The sequence below is a fragment of the Neofelis nebulosa genome, chromosome 1 (assembly GCF_028018385.1).
Source record: "Neofelis nebulosa isolate mNeoNeb1 chromosome 1, mNeoNeb1.pri, whole genome shotgun sequence".
NCBI classification, from domain to species: Eukaryota; Metazoa; Chordata; class Mammalia; order Carnivora; family Felidae; genus Neofelis; species Neofelis nebulosa.
In genome coordinates this window covers 61,880,122-61,899,573 of record NC_080782.1, presented here as the reverse complement: position 1 = coordinate 61,899,573, position 19,452 = coordinate 61,880,122, and the positions used below count along the sequence as shown (strand labels likewise).

Below are 19,452 nucleotides of genomic sequence, written 5' to 3'. Positions count from 1 at the left end.
CAAAGTCCCTCTGGTAAGATGCTGAAATCTCGAGTTCTGCTGCTCTTCAGGGCTGATTTATAAGGTCTTGGAAAGCTGATGTAAACAGATGATCAATGGGACCCATCCTTGCTCATAATAACCCCCAACTGGCCCACTCCCTCTTTTCCAAGTCCATCCCTTCAGGCTATTAGCTCTGTCCGGCTAATTCTTCCCACTACTCCTGCCTGCTGCTTTTACTCCGGCCATCCGTTCAGTCCAGCCGACTCAGAAGTAATTTTATACGCAGCAGAGAGCGGGTAGAATTGATTTTTCACTCAGTGCTCAGTTCCCATCTGAATAATTATCAATTTTACTGCCTCATAAAGGGCAGAGTCAAAATTTCAAATCAATTCAAAAGAGCTTTTGAGACGACAGAAATTGTGCATAAGAATAGAGGTCAAAGTTGTCAGTGACCTAAGGAGGTGATGTCAGATATTACTATACCCAATAGTTGACATCAGAGGCACTCAAGATGATATAACCTAGTGCTAATGCAAATCATATTTATGCTGACTACCAGAGACCAGTCATTAATATTTAAAATGCTATCTGAAAGCCTGCATTCCAAATAAATAGAATGTATTCTGCTGTTAATAAAGATATATCACTACTTAGTCATATGCTATAAAATAAAGGATTACCAAGTATTATTAACACACAGAAATTACTTAAACCAACAAATGCATGGTAATTCTGAGTAAAGACAAACTTGATGGTGTCCTGTACAACCACATCACTTGCTCTGCACAGTCTGATGGTATTTGTCTGGAATCACAGCCTATTGATTTTGGTAAAATTTTCTGCCAACTTACAAGTTTCTGCCAAAGTTTATGACACAATATTGTGATCAGGCTCAGTGCTGGCAGGAGGGATTTGGTGGTGGACTTGTCATTTGCCACGGTGGGGTGGGGGGCTGGGTCTGATTCCTGGCCAATTCATGGGTATTTATTTTCTCCACTGGCGGCATGCTCTCAGTCTGTGGTTCTCAACCTTCTCCTTGCAAAACACTGGAGGGCCAGGACACCCCCAACAGTACCACAGGTTACTGGAGCTGGGGAGGTGGGGAAGGGGTAGGAGAGGTACATTCTTGATAGAAAGTATATTTTGAGGGGCACCTTGTGTATGTGTGTGTGTGTGTGTGTGTGTGTGTGTGTGTGTGTGTATAGCTCAGTTGGTTAAGTGTCTGGTTAAGTGTCTGACTCCTGGTTTCGGCTCCGGTCATGATCGCGTGGTGGGTGATTGGAGCCCCACACTGGGCTCTGCACTGATGGTGTGGAGCCTGCTGAGGATTCTCTCTCTCCCCCTCTCTTTCTGCCCCTCCCTTGGTTGCATGTGCACGAGGACACTCTCTCTCTCAAAATAAATAAGTTAATTTAAAAAAATGTATATCTTGTAATGGCATTCCTGATGAACATGAGATCTTATCCCCACCACTAGGCCTTTGAGAATCAATGGTATAAGTGATAAGGCTTTCGACCCAGACGAACCTTGTTTCAATTCCACTTTCCAGTTGATCTCTCTGCATCTCAATTGGTTCATCTGTAAAATGCGGATGACGATATCTACATTTCAGGGTTGTTGTGGGGGTGTAAATGAGAAGAGTTCTCTGAAAGTCCTCTCCTCGTGTGCCAATCTCTGTCACCACTATATTAATCAAATTATTCATATAATTTGATTATTCATATAATTTGTTACCTAGTAACTAACCCATCATCTCTGTCCCACGGGACAGAAACTTTTTAAGGAAAGAAATTATGTCTTATGAATCTCAGTGGCTCTTGCATCTTGTACACAGAAAGTCCTCACTACGTGTGCTACCTTCCTCTTCTCTTTACTATATCACCAACATGTTGTAACAATTCCAGGATCATAACCAAATATTTACAGGCATACAGCACTTTGTTTAGTTACACAAAATCTTAATTACACACCTCCCCACAAGGAAAATAACAGGTTACTGAGACATCACCAAAAGTAAGTTTATATAACTTAATTTGCATATTAGTAAAAAAAATGACAGCCAGGAAGAAAACCTCTTCCATGGCCAGCCCATTCTATGTTCATCATTTCTTCACTCAGAGTGACGCTTTCTGTTGATGGCACATGCCTTGTTTAACGAGGCTAGTAACCTTGTTAAAGTGTTTACATTTGCAAACCACAAACTATTATGAAGATAATTTGGCAAAATGAAACAAGTGGAAGCGGTATACAGCATCATTTCCAAAGTCAGTAGAACGGGAGAACATCAGAGTGATGGTATCTCCATAGAAAAATGGCATCATTCTCTTTGAAGTATTTCTGGCACGTGTTATTTATTTTTATGCATGCTGTTACTGTGATTTGCAGAAGTGAGTTTTCAAAAAACAGTATTAAACTTGGACCTAACTCATAGTAGCCAGTCAGAACACATCTGAAAATAAAGAACTTGTGGCTTTATTCCTTTTACTTAAATGCTCTTGGGAATATGAACTACCTGAACTTTTCTTATCTTAAATAAGAAGAATACCAACTGTAGTATGATGAACCGAAAGTTCTCACCAAGTTGCCTGGCACAGATTAGGAGCCCAGCAAGTGGCCGTTTCCTGACATACAGAGCACTCACAGGCAAACTTTAGAAGACTTAGAGGCTCCAGGAAAGAAAGCAGAGGTTGACTGTTTCTAGTTCTGGCTTCGCTTTTTATTGCTCTCAGGCCTCTGAAAGAGCTATTCTTTTTTTGCATTCTAGCTTCGCTGGGGTAAAAGACGTAGAGAGACTTCTTGAGGGTGAGCTAGTGTGCTACCCTACCTTGCGGGAAAATACTCCTAGAGAGTAACTGGTAAAGGGTCTTGGCAAGGACCATTTGTTCTAAGAGATATTCAGGGTCTAGGCTTCTGGGAAACTGTTTCTTAAGTCAGGTGACCGACCACCAGTTACCTGCTGTAGGACATCTGGATTTTGCTGCATAAAATGTAAGAGTCTCTGACCGGCCTGGGTGGCCTCTCTGCATCGAAGTGGCTTCTTGCCCTCTTTTGCTATGTGCTTGAAGAGGTAGGTGACGATGTAGTCTAAACTGGTACAGCAGCTGGAGGAGACAACTGTATCTGTATGAACAATAAATGAGAATTCCTTCGCATTACTAAGTGAGTTTTCATCTGATTAATTATAATGCCTCCGATTAAAAAAACCACTTTCTGGTTTCAAAGCACTTTTATCAAATTGTAAAACTCCTTGAGGGCAGGGATTTTACCTTGCTTATCTCTTTGAACCCAGTGTCTACTACAAGACCTGGTATAGAGACGTGTTAGTTAAGTAACTGACTCCTGGATTGAATTGGACAGAATTTTCCATTTGTGACCTCAACGATCGTCTGTTCAACTCAAGTGACTTTATTAAACATCTGTTGGTGCAAAGTGCTCTGCTGCAGAGGAAACAGGGTGTGGACTTGGTGCAAAATGCTCTCTTTCAGGGGAAACCTCTACCCTGGTCAAAGAGCTCGTGATTCAGTACATAAGTCACTGCTGCTCAGTGCTAGCCAAGAATGAGCGACACACTGCTGGGCGGATTTTGAGGAAGACATCACATTTGGATGGGGATCAAAAAGACTTTACGAAGGAGACAGAACCTAAGATGGGCTTGGGAAAGTTATTTCAGTTAGATATAAGGAAGGACATTTTTCAGGTAGAGAGATTCACACAATGTGCACAGTGTGGTGGGAAGTTAGGGATTTTGGAGTCAGACAGCTCTGGTTTCAAATCTCATCTTTTCTAATGACTTGCTATGTTGTTACTCTGAAAGGACCAGTTAACCTTTCTCAGCATTTGTAAAATAACTTGCAGAGTTGAATGAGAAGAAAACAACTAGAAAGTCTCAGAATAAAAACAGCTGATATTTACTGACAGTTTACTGTGTTAGTTACACAAATTATTGTGCATCCTCACAATAGCTCTGTGATGGTAACTGTTATTATCTTCATTAACAGGCAAGAATAGTGAGGGATTAAATGACATGTCCAATGCCACACGGCTGGATGACTGTGGAGCCACTGTCTGAAAATAAACAAGGAGCTGAGGTTCTAGATTTATACTTTTAACCATGAAAATTAATACACATTAAACAAAATCAGGTTTTAAGCAAAAATACATGTAACCATCAAACACTTTCTTAAAACACAATGGATTCAAAAGATGACAATTACTACCAGTTTGCCCTCGTGTTGAAAAGAGGAGGGTGTATTCAGGGAGTAGGACTTTTGGGATGAGTGAAAGAATATATAGGGAGTCATAAGAGAGAAGGCTGACAAAGTAGGTTGGTGTCTTCCTTGAGGGCATCCAATAGTGAGCTGGGACAGTACATTTAATTTGAAAGACAACAGAGGTGTTATTAAAGGCTTCTTTTTTAAAGCAAGCAAGTGACATGATGTAGCAACCATTTATTGACTATCTACTTTGTACATTAGAGTTATTATTCACTTACTTCTAACAATTACTTTGTATATAGTAGGTGTTGTTATTTGCATTTTTCAGTAAGAAAAATGGATTTCGGAGATAAAGAGCTTATCCAACAAAGTTCATGGTTCTGATTCATAGAATGACACTGCCCAGATTTTTTGGCCAAAGGTAATAATGTACGGACACGATCCTGGGGGAGTTTATGATCAGTAACAGAAGTGACAAGAGGAACAATTAAAAACATTCAAAAATGGCAAAAATGGTAAATGCAGATGAGGAAAGTAGATAGGGAGAGTAGGGCTGGGAACCAGCAGATTATAAACTTCCTAAGGCAGTCATTAATTTCTTATTCATTTTATGAATCTCTGAGGTTTTGAGACACACGTGCCTTTCCTAGATTAGAGGTGCAATGTTAGTAGGCAAAGCAAGTCTGAGGAAGGTTTTATAGGTCTTGAGTTGTATTTAGTAATAATACCTAGAACGACAGAACACCACAGTTTACAAACTCTTTCATATAAATTGTTTTGGAGAGAAATGGCATAAGAAATAGAAAGAGGTAGGCTTGGTGGAAAGTTCTGACATACAGATAGATAAATGCATTTAAAACAGAGGATAACAGGGGCGCCTGGGTGGCTCAGTCAGTTAAGTGTCCAACTCTTGATTTTGGCTCAGGTCATGATCTCACAGGTTTATGAGATTTAGTCCTGTGTCAGGCTCTGTGCTGTCAGCATAGAGCCTGCTTGGGATTCTCTCTCTCCCTCTCTTTCTGCCCCTCCCTCCCTGTCTCTTTCTCAAAGTAAATTAATAAACCTTAAAAGTAAATAAAAAAATAAAAAAATAAAATAGAGGATAATAGTAGTTGGTGCAGGATCAGTAGGGGTTGAATGAAGGTCTACAAGATGGGAACGGACAATAGCTTAGGGAAACCATAGCGCTATGGAAGCTATATATACAAGCAAATTGTGGTGCTACATTTTCCTCTTAAGAAAGGGGTTCTTTTTCTCCCAAAATCAGGGCATTTGATTGATGGATTAATCGTTTATCTCTCCCCACTATCTGGGTTGCTGTGCAGAAAAGGAAGATTAGATTTTATAATTCCAGGAGGTAGTATAATGTAGTGGAAAAGATCTAGGCCTAAGAATCAGGTACAGACTGGTTGAGCTTGGTTGCTTTTCTCTTTTCCTTCACATTTCTACTTTTGAAGTCCCAATCATGAAAGTAAATGGATTAAGTAACTTAATATCTACACAAGGAAGCGAGCAGGAAATAGATATGGTTTCCCTCACCAGTAAAGAGCAATATGCTATCAATCATACAAAAATTATAAAGACTTCACATAGATTTGGTGACCGCATGCCATGCAGGTTGCATTAAAAGGTTCCAATCTACTGAGTCAGCTATGAAAAAGCCAGGTAAACACTTTAGACATGAAGGTTGGAACATATATCCTTGCAATAAAAGCAAGAAGAAGAGATTCCATTATGGCTGATTTATGGTTGGGGACTTTGAAACGGATAAATGTTATTTTAGGGTAGATTGAAAGGTGTAGAATCATAAGGATCAAGGGCCGTTTGATCAAAAACAGAATGAATAGTGCTGAGGACTATGTATTATTATTGGTTTTCTTTATTTGCAGCTCAAGCTATTATGTGAGATTCAAATAATGAAACTCTCCTGACATAAAAGGATGGGCAGAAGTCATGAATTTTCATATTTTGTCCTGGTTCTTGGTATTCAGAATTGTTAAATTTTTTTAAATGTTGTATTTATTTTTTTGAGAGAGCACAAGTCGGGGCGTGAGAGAGAGGGGGGCAGAGGATCCGAAGTAGTCTCTGCCCTGACAGCAGCAAGCCTGATGGAGGGCTTGAACTCACAAGATCAGGACCTGAGCCGAAGTCTGACACTTAACCGAATTAGCCACCCAGGAGTCCCAGTATTCAGACTCTTTTAAAAAAAGGATTCATTCGGGGCACCTGAATGGCTCAGCCTGTTGAACATCTGACTTCGGCTCAGGTCATGATCTCATGGTTCATGGGTTCGAGCGCCACATCAGGCTCTGTGCTGACAGCTCAGAGCCTGGAGCCTGCTTCGGATTGTGTCTCCATCTCTCTCTGCCCCTCCCCCGCTTGCTCTCTCTCTCTCTCTCTCTCTCTCAAAAATAAGTAAACATTTAAAAAAATGACCAAAAAAAAAAAAGGATTTATCTGCAATGTAGACAATTAAAAAAATTTTTTTTAATGTTTATTTATTTTTGAGAGACAGAGAGAGACAGCATGAGCAGGAGAGGGGCAGAGAGAGAGAGAGAGAGAGGGAGACCCAGAATACGAAGCAGGCTCCAGGCTCTGAGCTGTCAGCACAGAGCCCGACGTGGGGCTTGAACTCATGAGCCCAGAGATCATGACCTGAGCTGAAGTCAGACTGCAATGTAGACAATTTTAGACACAATGTTTAAGTCAAATGGTCACTTTGTTCTCTCTAGCAACTTGTTGTTTGGCATTAAAACCAAATGCTCCTTTTCTCCTGCAACAGGTCTCCACAGGAAGCACATGCATCATTAATAAGCCTCCTGTTCACTAGGACCCATCATGGAAAACTGTTCTGAAAAGTTAACTGTATAGGAAAGAGTTGCTTGACTGAGTCAGGAGAATAATAATGGGGCTGAGCTAAAATTTGGCTTTGGCTCAAAATTTCTCACCATGGCAGAAGAGAGGAAGGAGGTCTTAGAAAAATACAGCGTGAAAGGCAATTTCAGAAACGAAAGGCCTGTCTGGGTGGTGCACAGTTTTGGAAATAGGTGGCTCTGGATTTGAATCTGTATTTTCTAGATGTTTAACTTCATGGAGCTTTAATTTGCAACTCTGTAAAATGTGCTTAATACCACCTACTTTGCAAGGTCTTGTGAGAAATTAGTAAAGTGTGTAAAGACTGTTAACATAGTGCTCAACACAGAGTAGGCTTCCCCCTTTTCACTTTCCATCTGTTTTCCTGGCGGTTTCAGTCCCTTAAATACAAAGCCCATCATTTTGTTTGGCAAACTCATAGCTAGCTGTCTTCTACTTTTAGCATGTTTTTGGTGGGAGAAACTAGTGTACAAGGTCTCTAAGTTTCTTTTTTTTTTTTTTTTTTTTTTTTTATTTATTTTTGGGACAGAGAGAGACAGAGCATGAATGGGGGAGGGGCAGAGAGAGAGGGAGACACAGAATCGGAAACAGGCCCCAGGCTCCGAGCCATCAGCCCAGAGCCTGACGCGGGGCTCGAACTCACGGATCGCGAGATCGTGACCTGGCTGAAGTCGGACGCTTAACCGACTGCGCCACCCAGGCGCCCCACAAGGTCTCTAAGTTTCTAAATATTTCCTGAATGTCTTGTTTCCATGTTATATTCATACCACTTAATCTAATTCAAGAATGTGTTCAAAATAACAACATATTCTATTCATAATGAACATTTTATTAATAGTGGCCTTGATGAGGAAAGGTCTGGTGGCTTCCAGTTGGTTCAAATTTTCACTTGCCCTCACAATTTCTTGTTTTTGCCTTTTGTGCTATCTTTTACTTCTTGGAATGACCCTCACTGCTGCCCCAGCTAATCTTCAGAGGCCTTCCCTGATCACTTCTAAAGAAGCCACATTTGATCATTCTCCAGTCATTATCCCATTTTAAGTCTTTGTTTAGCACTTGCAATGACCTGACTTTTTCTTGTGTGTGTGTGTGTGTGTGTGTGTGTGTGTGTGCGCGTGCGTGTTTGTGTGTGTGTGTGTGTGTGTGGTCATGTATTTATTGTTTATCTTTTCCCTCTAGAGTAAAAGCTTCACATCAGCAGGGACCTTCTCTGTTTTGTTCCCTTTAGTACTGCCAAGTACATAGTATGTGCATAATTGGTACTTACTGAATGAATGACTTGAGTGTCACTATTATTAAGAGCAGCTTTTTGTAAGTTCTGCACTTGGTCTCTATATGTAAGAGAATGGTTTCTATATGTAAGAGTGTGGTGGGGGGTGATGGTGGCTGGGTAATAAAAAGATAGAAAATAGGGGCACCTGGGTGGCTCATTTGGTTAAGCATCTGACTCTTGGTTTCAGCTCAGGTCATGATCTCACAGTTTTGTGAGTGCGAGCCCTGGGTCAGGCTTCTTCTCTCTCTCCCTCTCCCCTATTCACGCTGTCTCGGTCTCTCTTAAAATAAACTTTAAAAAAATAAAAAGAAAATATAGTCACTTTTCTCATTCACCTTTCTCTTTCCCCACATTACAGCTTGCCTGAAACTAAAAATGCTGATGAATGAGGATAACCAAAAATTGTTAATATCATGTTAAGCATATTAGGTGAGTTACTACCCTATCACTGATTCAATTTTTTTTTGTGCTTCCGTCTCAGTTTTTCCAGAGGCTAAAGTAGAACTGAAGCCTGCTTGTAACCCAAACGATAACTATAAATGCCTCTTTGCAGATCTATTATTGTTGGAAAAGGAGAAACCCAAGTGGGTACTTTTGATAGTCCTTTTGCTTGAAGATTAGATAGATCTAGGGCAGGGTGGTGAGGGGAAGAGGAATGGGTTTTCGAGTCAGAAAGACTCCTAGATCAGGCACTTATTGGTTGTGTAACCTTCTGCAAGTTGTTTGACCTCCCTGAGCCACGGCTTACTCATCTGTATAATGAAATATAATGAAAATAACATTACTCAATTAACTTAATCAATAAATATTTACTGAGCACTTACTATATGCTAGGCACTGGGAATAAAGTGGTGCCTCAAGACACTGTTTCTGTCCTTCAGAAAACTGCAATCAAGTAGGAAATAAGGACACACAGAGTATGTAACCCAGTTTTGGTAGGCACAGTGGTTCTGAGAATGACAAGGCTGAAGTACCCACCTGAAAACACCTATGACAGCATTAGGCACAGAGTACATGTCCATAAACATACACTTAGTAAGTGGTAGCACCAGGACTTACATCCAAGCTCAGTACTCCCTCCCTAATGCCACTTCATCAAGACTCCCTTGAGAGCCTTGTTGAAATGCAGATTCCAGGCCTGAGACCACACTTTGAGAGCAATATAGCTGCCTGCAACTAATTCAAAATCTTCAAGTATTACTATGATGTGAGTTAAAAGAATGTCAAGCCAAACTGTAATAAGAAAAGACAAGGCTTCAGTTTCTGTCCTTGAAGGATTAACTGCTATGAGAATTTTTCCTTCTGCCATAAACAACTAGAAAACAGGACAAAAATATGAAACAACATTTTTCAATTATTGCACAACAAGCAGTACAGGGCTATTAAACCAGAGAGGAGGGAAACAAATGATGTGATTGCTCAAGCTTATTGCCCCAAGTAGTTTCCAGGCTACAGACCAGGAAGGGGGAACCCAAACTGAGCTAAGCAGTCTCACTGAGTTGAAGAGAAACAGTTTGAATTTGGGGAGACTGAGGCAGCTAGAACCCATGGGACAGAGTTTCAGAGAGTGGGAGCTATACAAAGAGACAGTTCTGGAGATCTGTAAAGGAGTCCTTCCCATCCAGTCTTCGAATAATAACAGAGATATACAACACATGTGTAGTTCCAGAAGGAATGGAGATAGAGGGAAAGAGGTAGACTGTGATTATTTGAAGGCAAACTGTGCTGATATTATTTGAAGGTGTAGATTATAAACCCTAGAGTACCACTAAAAATAAAAAAGTCTGGCTAATAAACTCATAGGGGATATAAAATGGATTCATAAGAAAGATGTAATTAATCCTAACCAAAAGAAGGCAGGAAAAAAAGAAAAAAGAAACAAAGTTCAGACAAAATAAAAAGAAAACAAGTAGCAATATTATAGATTTAAACTCAAATACACTGGTAGTTACATTAAATATAAATGGTTGAAACACTAATTAGAAGGCAGAGACAGTGAGATTTGATATAAAAATATGACCCACCTATAAGCTGTGTGTTTGGCAAATACGTTCATGTGCTAATTCCCAGAACCTGTGAATGTGTTAGATTATACAGCAAAGAATAAATAAGACTGCAGGTGGACTAAGATTGCTAATTAGTTGAGAGAAACATAGGGAGATTATTTTGGATTATCTGGGTAGGCCCAATGCAATCCCAAAGGTCCTTAAAAGTAAAAGAGAGAAGCAGGAGAGGTCAGACTTAGAGGGAGATGTATCTATAGAAGAATGGTTACAGATGCAATCTTGCTGGTGTTGAAGATGAAGGGGGGCCATGAGCCAAGGAATTTAGGTGGTCTCTAGAAACTGGAACAGGCAAGGAAATGGATTTGGTCCTAGAAAGGAACACAGCTCTGCTGACACTTTCATTTTATAGCCCAGTGAGACCCATGTCACATTTATGATCTAAAGAACCATAAGATAATAAATGTACACTAGTTTAAGCCACCAAGCTTGTACAAATTTGTTATAATAGCAATAGAAAATACCTGCTGTCTACAAGAAACCAACTTTAAATATAAAGACACAGAAAGATTAAAAGGGAAATGATAGAAAAAGAGGCAACCTAATCAAAAGAAAGCTGGAGAGGCTAGTAATATCAGACAAAGTAGATTTCAGAAGAAAGAGTATTAAAAAAAAAAAAGAAGAGTATTGCAAGAGATAAAGAAGGTCATTTCATAATGATAAAGGGGAAAATTGACCAAAGGAACATAACAATCCTAAATATTTATGTATCTAGTAACAAAGCTTTGAAATACTTTATATAAAAACTGATAGAACTGAAAGGAGAAATGGAAAAATCTATATAGTCAGACTTCAGCACTTCTCTCTTGGTGGTTCATAGAATAAGTAGAAAACAAACAACCAGTAATAATATAGAAAATCTGAACAATTAGACCACCATAGAACATTCTTCCCAACAACAGTGGAATGCACAGTTATTTCAAGTGCCCATGGCACATTCATCGTATTTTGAACATAAAAAGGATGCAATAAATATAAAGATTATAAAAATTACTGAGTATTTCCTATGACCACAATGGAATTAAACTAGAATCAGTAACAGATATCAGGAACACCTGTGAATATACAGAAATTAAAAACCCTGGGCCTCTAAGTAACAATCCACTGATAAAAGAAGAATTCAGCAGGACAATTAGAAAATATTTTTGAACTGAATAGAAAAAAAAATCTCAAAATATATAAAATTTTTGTGAGGAATAGCTATAGCAGTGCTTAGATGAAAGCATTAAATGTGTATATTAGCAAAGAGGAAAGGTCTAAAATCAGTTATCTACGTATCTACTTGACAAAATTAAGAAAAGAAAAAGCAAAGTAAACTAAAGGAAGGAAATAATAAAGGCCATATGTGAAATTAATGAAATAAAAGATGGAAAAATAAAAGAGAATTCAATGAAAACTGAAAGGTGGTTCTGTGCAATAAAACTGATCAATCTAGAGCCAGAATGAGAAAAAAAAAGAGAGAGAAGACACAAATTGTCAATTTCTGGGATGGAAGAGGGGAATCACTACAGACCTTGCTCAAATCATATTGTATAACAATGGGATATTATGAACAATTTTATGTCAATGTCAGATGAACTTCAGATAAAATGGAGAAATTCTTTTGAAGATACAAACTACCAAATGCTATGCCAGATCTAATAAATAAGTGGAATAGTCCTGTATCCATGAAAAAATTTAATTTGTAGTTAAAAAAACTTACTAACAACAATAAAAAATCTAGGCTTAAAGGCCTCACTAAGGAGATCTAATAACCATTTAAGTAAGAACTAATAACAATTCTCCACAAACTTTTTAAGAAAATAGGAGAGGTGGAAACAATCCTCAAGTCATTTTATGATGGCATTAGACTGACACTAAAACAAGGCAAAGATACAGAAGAACAAAGAGTACTAGATACGGAAGAAGAACTATAGAAAAACTACTGAGAACACATCAATATCTGTCATGAACATAGATGTAAAAAATCTGTATCAAAATTTTAGAAAGTCGATTTCAATAACATATAAGAAGGATGTGTTACAACCTAGTGTGGAATGCAAGGCTGGTTTTACATTCAAATACCCATCAATGTGATGATTAACATTATGTAATGTATTAAAAAAGCAAAGCCATATAATCATCTCAGTAGATGTAGATAAATAATTTGATAAAATTCAATATTCATTCATGATAATACTCTCAGAAAACCACAAATAAGGGAATTTTTTCAACAAGATAAAAGAGCATCTATATAAAAACCTATGGCTAACATTAGACTGAATGGTGAAAGAATGAATGGAGACATTCATTCCTTGGAGACAAGGAAAAAAATGTTTGCTATCATTACTTCTACTCAACATTGTATTGTAGACCCTAGCCAGTGTGATAAGGCAAGGAAAAAAAAGCCATACAGACTGGAAAGGAAGAGATGAAACTGTCTTTATTTGTAGGTACATCTATGCAGAAAATCTTAAGACATCTACAAAAACTACCAGAATTAATAGGTGGGTTTAGTCAGGTTGAAGGATATATGGTGAACATACAAAAAAAATCAACTACAATTCTGCACAGTAGCCAAAAACAATGGGAAATTAAAATTCAATACCATGTACAATAGCATAAAAACATAAAATACGTAGTTATAACAAAATAAGTACAAGAGTCATACGTTTAAAGCTACAAAAATGCTGTTGAGAAAAATTAAGGAAGACCTAAATAAATGGACAGATATGCCATTTTCAGGAATTGAAAGTTCAATATTGCTAATATGTTAACTGCCCCCAAATTGGGCTAGAGATTCAACGCAATCCCCACGAAAATTCCCCTATTCATTTATTTTTTCTAACGAGAAACTGACAAATTGACACTAAGGTGTATATAAAAAGACAAAGGACCCAGAATAGCCAAGACCACTTTAAAAGAGAAAAACAGGGGCACCTTGGTGGCTCAGTCAGTTAAGTGTCTGACTCTTTATTTCAGTTCAGGTCATGATCTCACAATTTGTGGGATTTAGTCCCATGTCAGGCTCTGCACTGACAGCCGAGTGCCTACTTGTGATTTTCTCTTTGGCTCTCTCTCTCCCGTGCTTGCTCTCCCTTGCTCTCTCTCTCTCTCTCTCTCAATATAAATAAACATTAAAAAAAATAGAGAAAAACAAAATTAGAGGGCTATACTCTCTGATTTCAAGATGTACCAGAAAGTTAGGACAAAAGTTAAGAATCAGAACAGTATAGAATTGGCACAAAGTAATTCAATAAGGAAAGAACATTCTTCAACAAAAGGTGCTAGAACAATTGAATAACTGTATGCTAAAAAACAGCTTTTGTCTCATACATAATATTATATACAAAAAGTAGTTGAAATGGTTCACAGACTTAAACATAAGATCAAAAACTATAAAACTTCTGAAGAAAACATAAAAACCACCTGTCTGGCCTTGGGTTAAGCAAAGATTTCTTAGGATAGGACCCAAAAGACATGAACCATAAGAGAAAAAATAAGTAAATTGGACTGCCTCAAAATTAAAAAAACTTTGCTCTTATAATAAGATGAGACTGTTAGAAAATAAAAATACAAGCCAAGCCTGAAAAAATATTTTCAAAACACATATCTGATAAAGGATCTGTATCCAGAATATTTAATATATGTTTACAAGATAAATAACCCAGTTTAAAAAAATGGGTAAAGGATTCAAACAAATACTTCACTAAAGAAGATACATGAATAGCCCATAAGCATGAAAAGATGTTCAAATCACTATTCAGTAGTGAAAGAAATATTAAAAACATCATGAGATTCCTCTTAACTCCCACTAGGATGGCTAAGATTAAAAAGACTGACAATACCAAGTGTTAGGGAGGTTACTGGGAAACTGGAACCCTCAAACGTTGCTGGGAGAGCAAAATGGTGCAGTCATTTTGGGAAACAGTGTCACAATTTTTTTATAATGTTAAAAATACACTTAGCATACAACTCAAAAATCCCACTCCTAGCTATTTCCCCAAGAGAAAAATACTACCTGTCCACGGAAAGACTTGTACATTCACAGTAGCATTGTACAAAACAACCAAGTAATGGAAACAACTCAAAAGTCCATCAGCTGGTGAATATATAAATAGATAAGTTGTAGTATTCCACACAATGGGATAATACTCAGCAACAGAAAGGAATAAACTGACTTTCAAAACAGCATGGAAGAATCTCAAAGGCGTTATGCTAAACGAAAGAGAAAGGTATATACATCATAGGATTCCACTTAGATGAAATTCTGGAAAAGGTAAACTATAGTGAAAGAAAGTAGACAGTGGTTCCTTGGGGCTGGGGTGAGGGGGAAGGGACTGATTAGAAGGAGGCACTAGAGTGCTTTCTGTGGTGAAGAAAATGTTCCATATCTCAGTTGTGATGGTTCATGACTGTGTATATATATTTGTTATAGTCACTGAACAACTAACTGTTCACTTAAAATCAATGTGTATAAATTATACCTTTAAGCGGATTAAAAATTAAGCTGTACATCAAAATACAAAAAGGCATTTTCTCACTTGCAAGCAGTAATTATGAAATAATCTCTTAGTTTGGGTACATAATTTTTTCCTGTCTGTAGGATGATCATCTTAGTAAGCACATACATTAAGAGACCACAATGAAGTTTTTCCTCTGGAAATCATGTTCTCCACAATACTTACCAAGAGTAGTGAGTCCCTCGGAGATAGATGTGAGAACATACAGCAGTACAGGAGGCTCTAAGTTGGTGATGAAGCTCATGTGGTCCTGGGTGAGACACTCCAGGAGTGGATAGTAAGACTGGCTCAGTTTCCGATATTGCTAAAACACAGAGATACCAAGTGTCAAGCCACTGGGAAGCAAAAGACATGTTAAGGTCTAGTGGAAACTGCCATTTATAATATTAGAAAATATAAACCTACCTAAATATAAATATATAAAATAAATACATGGAACAAATGACAAACACATGATTCTCAATTCGGTATTTAAGGGGGTTCTAATAGGAATCTCTTGATCTCTAGAAATCCTAATTTGAAGATACAGCACAGAAAGTATCCTCAATTTTACCTTACATGGATAACACTTAAATGCGAATAAAAATCTGTAGTGTGGAATTTAGAAGACTGAATTCTTCCTCAAAAAAAAAAAAAAAGTTAGAGATGGAGGGAGCCTAACCATTAGAGACTCTTAAAAATTGAGAATAAACTGAGGGTTGATGGGGGGTGGGAGGGAGGGGAAAGTGGGTGATGGGCACTGAGGAGGGCACCCATTGGGATGAACACTAGGGGTTGTATGGAAACTAATTTAACAATAAATTTCATATTAAAAAAAACAACTAAAAATAGAGTTACCCTACGATCCAGCAATTGCACTATAAGGTATTTACCCAAAGGATACAAAGATACAGACTGGAAGGGGTACATGTACTTCAATGTTTATAGAAGCATTATCAACAATAGCAAAACTATGGAGAAAGCCCAAATGTCCACTGACTGATGAATGGATAAAGATGTGGTACGTACATACACACACACACACACACACACACACACACACACACACACACACACACTGGAATATTATTCAGTCATCAAAAAGAATAAGAGCTTGCCAATTGCAACGGCGGTGTAGATGGAGCTAGAATGTATCATGCTAAGTGAAATAAGTCCATCAGAGAAAGACAAATACCATAGGATTTGACTCATATGTGGAATTTAAGAAACAAAGCAGATAAATCTATGGGAAGTGGAGCAAAAAGACAAGGGAGGGAAACAAACCACAAGAGAGACAGAAAAAACTGAGGGTTGATAGAGGGAGGTGGGTGGGGGGGATGGGTTAAATGGGTGATGGGTATTAAGGAGGGCACTTGTTGTGATGAGCACTGGCTGTTTTATGTAAGTGATGAATCACTGAATTCTACTCCTGAAACCAATACTGCACTTCATGTTAACTGAAATTTAAATTGAAAAAAAAAAAAAGACAATTATTTTCTGGTTGGAAATACTGTAACTCTGAACAGTTATTACTAGTGGTAAGGCAGACTTTTTTTTTTTTTTTTTTTTTTAACACAAAGCTTTTGCTGTTATAATAGGATTTGGCATCATGGTCTGTTGTACTTACAGAGTGCCTGCCCATCTAATTAAATCATAATTTGGTCAATGGCTTAATATTTGCTATATACTATGAGCAAAAGATAAGTGCATGAGAAAGATCCCTGGAAAACTTCAAATGAAACTCAAGCCAATACCAAAGAAGCACAACACTCATAAGAGAAATAAACCAGAGTAGTATTTATTAAAGTGAGATTAAGGCCACCTCCATGAGGTCACATGGGGTGCTTGCTAAAAATGCAGTTTCCTGATCCCCACTCCAGACTCACTAAATGAAAAGCTCTGGAATGAGGTCCTAAAACATGCATTTTACATACATAAAGGGAATCCTATGCATCCTCAATTTTGAGAATTAGTGAATTAGAGATTTGATTGCCTGTTAGAAAAAAGATGAGAGAAATTGCTGGAGCTACAATCAGTTTTTTTGGTGGACCTCAACTATAGTGAAGTGTCTTCTCAGTGAGGTGTCTGTTAATGCATGGTTGATCTGAGTCAAGTTTCTGGTCTGTAATTTCTGTCACACAGGCAGCCTTCAATGAGCATTCTGTTCTACTACTGAGGCTTAACCACTTTAGCTGGAGATGTGGTTCCATAAAGACTTAGAACGGTGGAAGAGGGTGCCACTAGTCCATTCTTGTCCAGGATGACTCAAACTGACCAAAGGCCCCCCAGATCTCAGCTGCAACTTTGGCAGGGAGCAGGTGGTAAAGCCTGAACTACACCTGAGCATGAATTTGGCAGTTATTGAAGTAATTACTGCAGCCACATTGGGCATATATTAGCTTTTGTGCAATCATGCAGAGGTGTTTGAAAAAAAAGTGTGATAACGACACAGCTCAGTGGAGGAGCCTGGAAGTTTAAATTTCCAACAAGCACCCTAGGTGATTCTGATGGGCCTCAAAGTTTGAAAACCACTGACATAGATCATAGAAACTAGACGGTAGAGTTGAAAAGGGACCTGGAGATCACTTTGTTTAATTTACTCATTTTAAAGGTGAGGAAATTAAAGCCTGGAGAAATAGAGAAGGTGATTTATTCAAGGTAAATGACTAGTGAGTGGCAGAGTTGAGACTATGCACCCGCACGCTCAACTTTGATTTCAGCACCCCTTCCGCCACACCAGAATTTCATGCAAAGGAAAGCCAAACAGTAGGGGAAGTAGAGGGCATAGGAGGAGGAAGGAAGAAGGAAGGAGAAGATCCTGCAGCCGATCCTGCATTTCTGCTCCAAGAGACAGACCTGTTTTGAATTATGAGTATAGTTGTAAGCAATCAGTTGAAATTGCTGATGACATTTTCTCTAGATGCAGAACCTGGAGCACTCTGGAGGACCGATCCATCAGACAGTGGTAGCTGCAGTTTTCAAAACTGCACATTTAATTATAGAAACACAGCCACTATAGTTGTTCAAATTCTGCAAGTTAAATCAAGATGCTGTCCTAAAACATAACAATGTTCTGGTGCTATTCTAACTCCCTGGGCTTCACTGTAACCACTCCAAGCCTCTGGTGGTGTTACTTCACATTTCACACAAAGACTCCCGTGATGCACGATTGCTTACTAGCAAGTCACTGTGGGACACTGACAGCAGCATTTTGACAAAGGCCTGGAGTACATTGTCAAAATGGTTGTCCCCATACAACTTGAAGACGCCAAAGCTGACATAATTTCCACACAAGGCAGATTTCAGAGCTGAATAGCAGATGGAGATGCCCTTGAGTTTCATTGGATAAATCTGATCTTTTGAGAGGCTCCCAAGGGACAGGATCTGATTACCTGTTTTAGGGTAAAAGCAGACAGAGAAAGTGATATAAGTAGATGTAATTCAAGGCACATTATTTAACATTTTCACTTCACCACTAATGTTCACCTCCTCTTAGCATTGTTCCAAGAATTACACCATCCGTGTAACGAAAAATGCAAATATTTAAGGCAGTTTACCTGGGAAGCACAAACGGCCCAAGGAAAACCAATCAAGGGTACTGGCAAAGTTTTATGTTTTTATCTAGGTGGTGATTATACGAATATGCAGGTAGATATGGAAAAATTCATTGAGTTGCACTCTTAAGATTAGTTCACTTTACATATTTTAATATATGTGTTATCTCCTCTTCAACAAGACATTAGAAACGTAGGAGTAAACAACCAAGTCAAGAGAAAAAGCCTAGACTGAGATATAAGTTATGCTAAATTCTGGGATGAAGTTCCAACAGTTTTACATGAATTTGATCTTGAGTTACTTCACTTTTAGGAGCCTCGCAGGTTTGGTATATGAATTAAATGAAATAAGACGCACAAGAAATCCTCGGCACAGATCATAACAAATGTTACTTCCTTTTTCCTTCCGTCATTTTGCAGAAGACCTCAAGAGATGATTTTTAAAACTGTACTTAAATTCTATGTTGTCCATCAAAAGATAAAGAAATGTTTATATAATCACCTTAAAAATTTTAATACCGGTTAGCATTTATAACCAACAATTTGTTTCTGAAATGTGTGCTAGTAAGGCATGTTTTTAGGCAATACCCAAGAATGCCTTTTAAAAAACTATAAAGTCCTACATGTTTCTTAGCTCTGTGTTTTCCTATTTAAGTGAGTACTGCTAAAATTGAAACTAAATTCAACTTACAAAATTTAGAGGTACATTGTTGTGGCTTTGTACTGTGCCAATTTGGCTACACAAGAATTAACTTTCCCAGAATGCATTTCCCTTTATGGTTGTGGGCTAGAATTGGGCAAAAGAGAAATTTGTGTGAGATTTGTAAGGTGGAAGTGAAGTAGCAGCCACGCTTTTGTGAAGGTCACTGTGACCAGAGTGAGAAAAAACAGTAGAAATGCCGCTGGGTTTCAGTTTGTCCGTGTTCTTTCCTCCTCTGTGTCTAGAACCACCAGTCCTGCTGACGAATGACTCCAAGCCCATCACCAACTACTCTGCAGCAGACTTCCAGG

At 38.3% G+C, this 19,452-nt stretch overlaps 1 protein-coding gene across 4 annotated transcripts in view; it reads right to left on the bottom strand.

The window, feature by feature from the left end:
* RANBP17 (RAN binding protein 17) overlaps positions 1–19,452 on the bottom strand; it is a 333,236-nt gene that overhangs the window by 26,709 nt on the left and 287,075 nt on the right. For 3 of the 4 annotated variants that reach the window (XM_058723324.1, XM_058723321.1, XM_058723322.1), the window contains 3 exons: positions 18,065–18,279; positions 15,074–15,212; positions 2,936–3,102 (listed from right to left, as the gene is read on the bottom strand). In XM_058723324.1, the coding sequence (XP_058579307.1) occupies positions 2,936–3,102; positions 15,074–15,212; positions 18,065–18,279 (521 nt within the window). Of the gene's footprint in view, positions 1–2,935; positions 3,103–15,073; positions 15,213–18,064; positions 18,280–19,452 lie in introns of those variants that run through there. The other variant, XM_058723330.1, reaches the window with a different exon arrangement.